The 11,309-nt window shown below is 50.4% G+C and overlaps 1 protein-coding gene across 1 annotated transcript in view; it reads right to left on the bottom strand.

Annotated features, from left to right (window-relative positions):
- Positions 1-8,863, bottom strand: part of MYLK3 (myosin light chain kinase 3) — a 25,125-nt gene extending 16,262 nt beyond the window's left edge. The window contains exons 1-4 of the mRNA XM_018574810.1: positions 8,280-8,863; positions 4,435-4,525; positions 1,766-2,132; positions 820-1,163 (exon numbers count right to left, since the gene is read on the bottom strand). Of these exons, the coding sequence (XP_018430312.1) occupies positions 820-1,163; positions 1,766-2,132; positions 4,435-4,525; positions 8,280-8,765 (1,288 nt within the window). The 5' untranslated portion in view covers positions 8,766-8,863. The remainder of the gene's footprint in view (positions 1-819; positions 1,164-1,765; positions 2,133-4,434; positions 4,526-8,279) is intronic.
- Positions 8,864-11,309: the final 2,446 nt, after the last annotated feature.

Below are 11,309 nucleotides of genomic sequence, written 5' to 3' on the forward strand. Positions count from 1 at the left end.
TGCTATCATACAGGAGCTAACAAGCCCCTGTGTGATATTATTTGGAGGTGACAGGTTCTCTTTATGGAGCCTGTCACCTCCAATACAGGAGTTCTAGCACAGCACTAGTCTCCTGTGACAGCTGAGATGGGAAGGCTGCGAGTGCAGCTCTCCCCTCTCACTGTTTACACGGAGCAGAGCCGAGAAGGGACATTCTCCGCTCTGCTCCCCATGCTCTCCATCCTGAAGTGATTGCCGCGGTCCCGGGTCCTCCAGAAGAGCAGGGGAACCCTGAAAACCACGGCAGGGATAGAGGCAGCCAGGTGAGATGGGGGCGGACCATGGAGGGGGGCGGCACGAGGGACGGATCTGACATCGCCGAAATCACTTGTACAAAACGAGCAGCTGTACATTTGCCCGGCGGCTGTGCCGCCCCTCAACTCCCTGCCGCCCCAAGCCCAGACCTCGGTGGCCTTGTGGGAAATCCGGCCCTGCCCGGTGCCACTGCTCCACCTCTTGTTTGGACAACCAGTGAACACCGCCACACATGTAAATTCCACCTATCTCTCCTGACGGTGAAACCACCAAGGAACTTCCCCTTCCTGTCCAGCAGCCGAAAGAGTGTTCAATGACATTTAAACATTTCAGACACGACTCCCCTACAAAGTAACCTGCCACTACAACATGGAAGTCCACCTGACCAGAGGCTCTCCTGGACTTGACACTTCCAAAAGATGCTCAAGCTGTCACTGGACTAACGTCTGGCAAATGGCAGTCTTGTTAGATTGACGGACCGGGAACGAGTGTCAACTGGACCAAAGCATGATTTTGTCTTCTTACCTATAACATGGAGGGACGAGTCCTCCAGAGCCTTCCTCGTGTCTTCTGGTGGTTTCGTGACAGGAGTTTGACCGGGAGTTGGGACAGAACCACAGTCCTTTTTAACCAGTTCTGTTAGGCTGTGTTTTACTGCTCCCTTCACTCCCTTGTCTTGTTTTAGGTCCGTGTGGGCCTTCTCCTGGGTTGGCACGGGCTCCTCAGTTTGGGTAGCAGAGGATGTCTTCTTGTCCTTACTTGTAATGTGGGCTGTCTGTGGTGCCGACGCTGGCGTATTCACGTCTGACTTTGGTTTATTTTCTGGTTCTGTTCTGCTCATCTCCTCGGTCTGGGAACAAGTGCTTTTCCTAAAAAAAAAATAAAGAAGTATACATCATAATTGTGCCTACACACCTGACCACCATCTCATGTCTTTGACTGACTTTAGTCTGCCCATATACCCAGGGCCGGATTTACTCTCTCTGCTGCCCCAAGGCCAGGTTCCTAAATGTGCCCCCCCCCCCCCCATAAATGTAGAAAACAACTACCCGCCCAGTTCCGGGAACTGAATGTCCTGAGCATCGGGAGGAAAGAATTCCACACCACTGCTGCCCCTCTACTCCCTGCTGCCCGAAGGCCGGGCCTCGGTTGGCCTTGTGGGAAATCCAGCCCTGCATATACCATTTGAAGTTGTTGCATGATATAAACATTTTTGGGGCAACCATCTACCCATGGTACATGAACAGTCGAACAGGCAAACCCTGAGAGGTTGCAAGGTGCCCAGTGCTCCCCTTCAGTGCCACATCTCATGATATACAAAAAGTAGCTCATATGCATTTTGGGTCAGTGAAGGATTGTTTTATCGAGGTCTGATCCACAACTGGCGAGTAATGGCGCCATAGATAATGTATACAATGTTGGTGAGATAATCAACTCAGATAACATGAAGAAATCCTGAGGACCTCCGTACCTTTGGAGAGGGCCTTTTAAAGCTGGCGGGCATGTTGCAGAAATGTGATTTTGAGTAAGGAGACCGGGATCTCCTCCAGGTTCCTCAACGATCTGCTTAGGTTCTTGGAGTTTGGAATTCTGGTCTGCTGCTGGGGGGAGGGAAGGTTTTATATACTGGGCATCTGGATCTGATGGGGCACTTTTCTCTCCTGGTAGCTCTCCGGCCACTTTCTGTGCCCAAGGTTTGGCAATATGACAGCTGTCAGGTTGCTGAGGTATATCTAAAGTCTGAACATCGGTAGAGTCGGCTTTGGTATGGTGACTGCTACACCGAGCTGTCTTGTGGCCGAGTCTTCTGCCTTCTGTGCTGCTGCTCTTCTGTGGGGCTGCAAAACAAACCAATACCGGAATGTATGCATCTACATTTTATTGGGGTGAATGCAAGCAGGTAGAATCATACACTTTATGTTTTACACTTCCCAGGGATTCAGCCCGGCTCAAAGTGTAACTGTGGCCGGGCTATGGACATTCCAGTATTTACATCAGTTAATGAGCTTTAACACAAGGTCTCACTTACCCCAGTAACTGAAGGCACTTTGGAGTGACAAGTTGATTTCTCTCGAAAAGCTCGGCTTCCTTTGTCAAAGCTCCTGCTATACAATTTAAGGTTAGGAGGCTGCTAGGTCACTATTGGGAGGGGGAGAAGAGTGAGCTAAGCTACTAAGAGAAGACTTTACTGCATCTCTTGTGAACTTTGAGCACTAATGGAGCCATAGTGCCTGCAGCTACAGGCCTCAGTGAGGAATTGTATTAAAGCTCACCCAGGGTTCCTCTCAATGTCCAAAGCCTAGTCACAGTTACACTTAGCTTCTCCGCCACAGCAGTAAATAGGGGGCTCACTATCTCCGTTGGGTTTTTTGTTTGCATTATGGAATATTCCCGGAATACGGAAGAGGAGTGGAGAGAGACAAATGTTCTAGGAAAAAGATTTATTCTATAGAAATAACAAGCTAGTCAGTCTTCACCTATGACTAAAACATCAGTTTTGGGTAGACTGGCCTTTTTACACCTTTCCTTTGAAGTCCACATCACCCTACTTTTCCTCCTCCAGTTTTCACCCTACCTGGAGTCAAATGGCCCTTCTCCACCTCACCTACTATTTACACTCAAAGTTTCCAGATTGGTTCCTTTCCACTTTCCATTCTGCTTCCACTTCACCCTACTTTTCATCCTTGAATTTACACCCTACTTGGTTTAGATTTGTTCTTTCCCACCTTCCCTTTTTAGTCTACACATACTTCCCACCCTCCATTTTTGGCCATACTTTGGGTAGACTGGCCCTTTTACACCTTTCCTTTAAAGTCCACATCACCCTTCTTTTCCTCCTCCAGTTTTCACCCTATGTGCAGTATAATGGCCCTTCTCCACCTCACCTACTATTTACACTCAAAGTTTGTAGATTGGTTCCTTCCCACTTTCTGCTCTGCTCCCAGTTCTTCCTACTTTTCCTCCATCAGTTTTCACCCTACCTGGAGTAGAATGGCCCTTTTCCACATCACCCTACTTTTCCTCCTCTAGACCTTCTCCACCTCATCCAACCTGGAGTAGAATGGCCCTTTTCCACTTTACCTATTAACCTTACAGTTTGCATCCGACGTCAGGTAGATTGGTTCTTTTCCACTTTCCGTTCTGCTTCTGCTTCTTCCTACTTTTCCTCCACCAGTTTTCACCCGATTTGGTTTAGATTTGCTCTTTTCCACCTTCCCCTTTGTCTCCAAAACTTCCCACCCTCCAGTTTTGGCCATACTTTGGGTAGACTGACCCTTTTACACCATTCCTTTGAAGTCTACATCACCCTACTTTTCCTCCATCAGTTTTCACCCTACCTGGAGTAGAATGGCCCTTCTGCACTTTACCCATTTACCCTCCACTTTCCATCCTATGTCAGGTAGATTGGTCCTTTTCCACTTTCACTTCACCTTACTTTTCATTCTCCAATTTTCACCCTACTTGGCTTAAATTTGCTCTTTCCCACCTTCCCTTTTGTCTCCATATACTTCCCACCCACCAGATTTGGCCATATTTTGGGTAGATTGACCCTCTTCCACATGCCCTTATGCTACCCTAGTGGTGTCCTTAGACTTTTTGCTACCTGAGGTGGGGGGGGGGGTGCATGCAATCAGAGCAGCGGGCGGTGGGTAGAGGTGACAGCGCCACCAGACATGAGAGTGACACCGCCCTCTGCGGGCTCTGCACTCCCCGCCAGGCTTTTAGCAGCCTGGAATGCTCTGAGGTGTCACTGGTTGCCAGGAGCTGTGTTAGACGCCGGCCAGAGCGCCCCAGGTTGCTAAGAGCTGGGCAAGGAGATGTGTTTGGCCCTTACACATCTCCCTGCCTGGCCCTTAGCAGCCATGGACACTCTGATATCTGATTGGACAATACCTGATCCAAGATGGAGCCCTGCACTTGGAGGAAGGGATGTAGGGAGCCATCTTGGATCATCTCACCTCTCAGCTCTGCACTGAAGTCCTCGGTGATAAGGCTACAAAGTATGTGAAGGAGGCGGCCATTTTGTGACCGGAATAAATAGCCCTCTAGGTTCAGCAGGGACCGGACTCAATGGCTGGGCTCCTCCAATGGCCAGACACACTCCAAAGAAAAATTGATTGCCATTCAATTTCCACTCACTTGCTGGTGGTCTCTGCACGTCGATCTGTGATCCTCTGCTGGCCAGGACGTGCTTCGGTTTGCTTTCCTTCTCCTCCGAGTCATCTTTGGCCTTCGGAATAAAAACAATTGCAACAGTTAACAATGATCGTTACACAAGGAGGAGACCCGGGAGATAGAAGTCTGCTCCCCAGAATCCTTACATATTCCTTGCCATTCCATGCATCCTTTATGGTATTTTATATAAGGAGATAGAGTTGCTACAGAACAAGCTGAGCAACTGCTGTGGCAAAATCAGTTGCAGGCTAAGCATTTAATCAGTCTCCCCCTCCCCCAGGGATCAGACTGCTGCAGGCAGGAGGCAGCATTTCCTCAGTCCCCCCCCCCCCCAGTGATCAGTCTGCTGCAGGAAGAAGGAAGCATTTCCTCAGTCTCCTCTCCCCCAGTGATCAGTCTGCTGCAGGCAGGAGGAAGCATTTCCACAGTCTCCCCTCCCCCAGTGATCAGACTGCAGCATTGTATCTTTGTAGCAAGACAGAATATAAGAGGTTGCAGTAGGGGCTGATCTGTGTCAGACATTTGTGACCACAGCCAAGAACTGCACATTAGTTCATCCTAATTTACATGATTGCGTCATCGATGGATGATGGCTGAACAAAGATGGTGCCCTCATTCTGGAGAGAAAAGAAGATTAAGGCATTGTCAGGGGGAGTCCTGTGATCGCTCTGAGAGGTAATAAATACCTGGAAGCATTACAGTGACACATTACTTCTGTTACTGTGCTTAACATGCAATAAATATATGATAAGACAGGTCCACTTTAACATCCAGGTTCGGGGGATCCCAAGGGCGTGCATGAGCCCTATGGAAGCAAGCCAAACTCTGCACATCTTTCCAGCCGGCCAATGATTTTCTTCTTGTCTGATGACAGGTTCACTTTAAATTTTGTCTTTTTTTCCCTGTAAGAACCCAAATAACTATTTACAGAATTCAATTTGCGCTCCTCCGCGGACATCAGGTGCCGGCAAATCAGCGCCGTCCATCTCTGTCCCCCCGAAACATGGAACAATATTAATTTACAGACTCCACAGGGGGGGGGGAGGGGGAAGGGGGGGGGGGGGAGGGGGAAGGGGGGCAGATGAAACCCCCCCTCCCCCTCCCCACCCCGGGCACCATATTTAATCACAATGATGGATCTGACATCAGCCCGGCCTGTTACCGGGAGACGGCTCAGGGGGGAGACGCGCTGCTTTATATTCCGTCTACAAGTCATTTAAAATTCCCTTATCACCGTCGTCGTGTCTGCCGAGTTCTGGATGTCGCTTCATCATCCGTATTTTACGCGCTTCGGGGGATCTACGTGACGCTGAAGAATAAAACTCAGTTTGGGGATTTTCTTATCGAAGGATATGAACGGCGAACGGCGAACAGACCATCGCGCCCATCGATTGGATGTTTTACAGGAGAACGCTGACCATTGAGGTGAATGGGACCGCGCCAAACGTAGTCCCATCTGAGATCCAACTGGGGATCAATGAAAACACGCATTCCGCAGGTGGCAGCATTCCCTCCTGGAAGCCGCCGCTCTGAGAAACGATCAACCGCGCAGCGCTTTTCCGGGAGGCGCTAAAGTCTCATAGACACCCTGTAGGACCGTGTTGCACCTCCACATGGAACATGTTGGTGCTTGCAGGTTGGGAACAGGAACGTGAGTTTGCTGCATGGGGGTTAGAACACCGGCGTCCATCACTAAGATGGCCGCCGGCAGGCGTCAATTAGATGACAGCGCATGCGCGATGACGTCACGGCGGGGTGTCACCCGGTCTCTGCTCCGGGTGACCCCCCTGGCCTCGGGACGCCCCCCGTCTAAAGCCAAGTTTGATTATTTTGTTTTACGATAGACTAGGAAAGGGTTAAAACCAACCTCAGGTTCTCCGTTGTCCCTTTGGAGGGGAATTTCCTTTCACATCCTGTCCTGGAGATACAACAGGAAATGAGGGGAAATCTCTCAACAGTTGTTTCCAGAACAGGTGTCCCCATTGGAAAATCCCCCCCCCTGTTCCTGGTGATGGTTTTATCACGTTCTGTCCCGGTCACAATGGTCGCCGGGACAAACAGAGAGGGGGAATCTCCCCCAATGGGGACAAAGGAAGCAACAAATCCTGACAGGGGTTCTAATCCTTCCAAAACTTTTTGGGCTAGAGATACACTTGAATGGTGAACGCGATACGTCAGGGGTAAGCAATCGCGGCACTCCAGGTGTGGTGAAACTACAAATCCTATCATTTCTCTGCCTGAGGGATGACGCATGATGCCTGTGGCTGTCAGAGCCTTTCAATGCCTCATGGGACTTGTAGTTTTGTCACCCCTGGAGTTCCGAGGCCCCTGAAGGAGAAGTATAGGGCAATGCCTCGGCTGGCACTGGTGCAGAAGAACTTTCTTGGCCAAACCTCTTAGTTCTAACTAAACCAACCGGAAGTCAGGCAGTTAGAGAACTCAATAAGTTGGAACTTTCGATAGAACACCGGCAGAGAGAGGAGGGGACGTTCACCCCGCAGGATGAGGTATGCCGCCGGGTCCCTCCCTTTCTCCTGACACGGTCGGGCTCTCGGTTCGAGTGCCCGACTTTTAGAGGGGGTGGCATTTTGGTGTCACCCCTCCAATGGTGTCACCCGGGTGCGGGCCGCACCCCCCTGGCTTTAGATATAGTTGAACCTCAATGGAAAAGCACCATTCATATCATGAAAACTGTTTTTTTGGGGTGGTTGGGTTTCCTTTTTTCTTTGCTCGGGAGTTAAATATATCAATAAATTGCTACGTGTCATCATAGCCCTAGAAAGATTCCCCAGATATACTCCGGCATGAAGATTATGCTTCAAGCTTTTGTCTAATGGAGCACACTGAAATCACTCTCATTATACTGAAGTGGGCCCCCGACCTTCCTTCAATCACTCATCCGGGAACATCTCTGCTGCCCCTAAGTGATGAAACCTTCTGACTTCATTGTATAATTAATGAGGACGGCTAGATGTCTTCTACATGACGACCGCTTTCCCCGCGGAGTCACTAAGGCATTAGGAAGCAGAGGCATTCATCTCCTACTCTAGCTAATCAGCAATCAGCCTGAACCCTTGACGGAAAGCTTGCCCCGGACCTTCAAGCATACAGCTGACCCTTAAGGTGCCCATACACTGCACGATTCTCGTACGAGCATCGCCAGAAAATCCCGCGATCGTACGAGAATCGTGCAGTGTGAATGAAGACGTGCGACCGTTTCTACTGTACGGTCGCACGTCTTTTGTCTAAGGAGCACGCTAGAAAACCAGCCGAAAATCTTACGATTTTCGGCTGGTTTGAACGGTGCTCGGGAGACAAATGCCGAACTGGCCGGTGTGCACTGCCCGTTAAGCATTGCGGTCGTCGGAAGCCCGCCCCTCAGGGGCGCTGAAAAACACCCTACGCCCAAACAAGTACAGGAGCTTCTTTGGGGCGTTTTTCCGCACGTATCCATTGGTATTCCCGAGTGTGGATCGGGGTTAACAAAGCGGTAACCCCGAGCCACACTCCGGAATACAGCGTAGGACTTACCGTGTCCGCGATCCCCGCTGTGTCCTCCGGCCGCTCCCGACTTCCGGGTTCCGTCCCTTGCGGGGGGCGGAAGCGGCGGGAAGTTTGAAAGTTTAAAAAAGATAGAGAAAATAAAGGAAAAATTAAAAAAAATCATACCGATAGGGAGGTATAAAAACGCGCATTTCACTGAACGAAAAAAACGTTCTAAAAAACGAGCAGAAAAAACGCGCCTATGGTACGCCCAGGTGTGAGCCCAGCCTTAGACTTAAGAAAGCTGCATAAGAATAGTCACCAACCTCCTCCTTCTTCTTCCAGGGAACAGTCCCCTTCAGAACGAAATCCACAATCTTAGAGCTTTTGAGAGTGTTCCCCACGAACGCCACCACCTTGTCCATCGTCGCCATCATCTTCTCCAGGCCGTCTAGTTTCTCCTGGTGGACAACCGATTCTTCGTGTAACATTTTGAGGAGTCGTATCAATTCCGAGAAGCTGCTTTGTCCGACATTCTCCGGGTCTGCTTTTGGGTTGGGTCCATGAGAGGCTGAGAGTTTATCAATCCCTTGTTCCAGCAGGTCCATACCGTGAGAAACCATTTCCAGCTTGCCCATGACGTCTTCCTGAAAGTGTAGCAGCTTGTCCACCTTCTCGTTGAGGAGGTTCAGCTTGCTGTCCGTGTTGTTGGCCAGTCCGGGAGGCTTGACCGGGGATTTTCCAGGCCCTTGGTCCAACTTACTCTCGTACATTTTGGCCAAGCAAGAGGTTATTGACTCCGGCTTGCTCATTTTTTTTGTCCTGCTACCCAAACGCCTAATCCGACGTTGTCCCGCTAATCCTCCTCCTGGTTCTGCATCTGCAAGGCTTTATGGTCTTAGGGCACAGCCTCTTGGCGGTAACCGTAGACGAGACAATGGGCATCGAGTTTCTTGTGTGCAAATAGATTTAACTCATGCTATCAGGCTCTTCATTGTGAGGCCTCTAAACAACGGTCTAAACTTGGCATTGAGGCTTTTTTTGGGGGCCCGTTGACGTCACGGGGACGCTTTAAATTCTTTCCTGAGAGCCTGGTGATGGATAAGCGCGTCAAGAATTGGCAGCATTAGCAAGTGACGGGAGGGCCGTGTACATTGGGTTCTCTCTCGAATGCGTGCCAGGCTTGAATGAGACAGAAACTCATTAAAATGTGTATTTTACCGAGAGGAAGAGGTAAGTGACACAAAAATTTGTTTTTTCTTATTAAAAGCAGCCGCATTAGAAGAGGCGCGCCGAACACTCGAGAGGGACAAGTCTGGCCCCATTTGGCTGTCACTTGAGTCTATAAATAGCTGACAATGACAAGCATAGAAAGCTAACACGCAGCCGGCTCTTTGTAAACTCCCCCTGACAATGCACTTGGACCGTTCCTCTCCAAATACACTTCATGAAATTACAAAACGAGTTTGTTCCCCTTTTCAGCCTTGTTTTGGCGTTCAGAGAATTTGGGAAAATTAGAGCTTTTCCCACACGCTGTGTTCTGATGTCTTTTCTTTCATCTGTCTTTCTTTTCTTCTTAAATGGCGCTGACACATTTCCAATCACTCTAGCCAGCTGGGATCACGCATAAGGCAGTGGCGTCACAAAGGGGGGTGCGGCCCGCACCCGGGTGCCACCATTGGAGGGGCGACACCAATATGACTGATAGTCATTTTGGTGTCACCCCCTATGAAAAGTCTGGTGCACTTGGTCACAGGAGAGAGGAGGGGACCCGGCGGCATACCTCACCCCGACGGGTGAACGTACCCTCCTCTCTCTGCCGTCCACCATCACCGGCGGCATGCGTCAATAAGAGGACCGTGCATATGCGATGACGTCACGGCTGGGTGTCACCCGGTCTCCGCTCCGGGTGACACCAAGCCTCGGGACGCCCCTGCATAAGGTATGTCTAAGGATTTCTGTCCATCCAGTCCTGAGAATATACACAGCTCTGGTGGGTGACCGGATTATTCTCTGTTGCATTTAAGAGATAAAGTTGGGTCACTTCCCCACCTTCAGCCTGTGACTGAACAGTGAGACAACTCTCTTCTCACTCTGTTCTCTCTCCTCCTGTCAGCATGTTCCTTGTCTGCACATATTGCTTTATCCACACTAGATGGAGCTGAGGAGCATAGGAAGTAAATAGGGATGTCCCGATACTAGTATCTGTATCGGGGCCGATACCAGGCATTTTCACGAGTACTCATGAAAATGCTCTGATTCTTAAGGTCGATACCGACCCTTTAAATTGCAGCGGCTGCTGAGTTCCCGCGCTTGTGGGGACCTGCAAGTAGCTGTCCATGGCAGTGGCTGTCCGGTTCTTTATCTCCTCCTCCTCCTTCCCGGTGCAGGCACAGCCATGGACAGCCCCAGGGGCGGAACTACCCGCGGTGCAGCCGGAGCGGCCGCCCCAGGACTTAAAGCTGGGGGTCCCGCCGCCCCCTGACACGGACTGGGCCTGGAGGCAGTGGTAAGGATGGAGGTCGGGGCCCAGCAGCGGAGATAGTCTGCCAGACAGCCAAGGGAGACAGTCTGCTGGTGGAAGAGGCCCGGGGCCCAGTATCGCCTGTGAGGTGGAGTGCCCACAGAGCTACTGCAGTTGTCCACAGGTCGCCAGGATCGACGCACAGCCTGGTGAGATTAATTCTGCTTAGGGGACATGTATTTTGCTTTGGGGACATGTGTTCTGCTCTGGGGACATCTGTATTTAGCCCTGGTGAGAAACTGCCCTAAAATCATCGGTCTGTGTTGTTTTAGAAAAAATTTCACATGCCCCTTTAGGAAAAGTATCGGTAATTGGTATCGGCGAGTAACTGAGGGAAAGTACTTGTACTTGGTCTTAAAGAAGTGGTATCGGGACATGCCTAGAAGTAAGAATTTATTTCCTATGCTGCTCAGCTCCATCTAGTGGCCATAATGTGGTATCACATTACATTACATTCGACTTGGAAAGAAAATATATCTAATAAAATACATTTTTGCCTCCATTTGTACAGAACGAACGTTCACGATGGCCGCCGGCAGGCATCAATAAGATCGCAGCACAAGCATGATGGCGTCATCGCACACACGCGTGGTGACTTCACGGCGGGGTGTCACCCGGTAACCGCTCCCAGTGACACCCGGCCTCGGGACGTCCCTGGCCTATGGATGTAGATCCCTGAATGCAGGTTTCCTGGGATCTGTGTCCAGACCCATAGGTGGCTATATGCATGTATCAGCGTATACCCATGTACAGCCATTGACTTGTATGGGGGGCTATACGCAGCAGCTGTGGCTCCCTGGTGGGGGGGGGGGGGGTTTACTTTTTTGGGGAC

This window comes from Nanorana parkeri, unplaced genomic scaffold (genome assembly GCF_000935625.1).
Source record: "Nanorana parkeri isolate BGI_ZX_2015 unplaced genomic scaffold, ASM93562v1 scaffold3254, whole genome shotgun sequence".
Lineage (NCBI taxonomy): Eukaryota > Metazoa > Chordata > Amphibia > Anura > Dicroglossidae > Nanorana > Nanorana parkeri.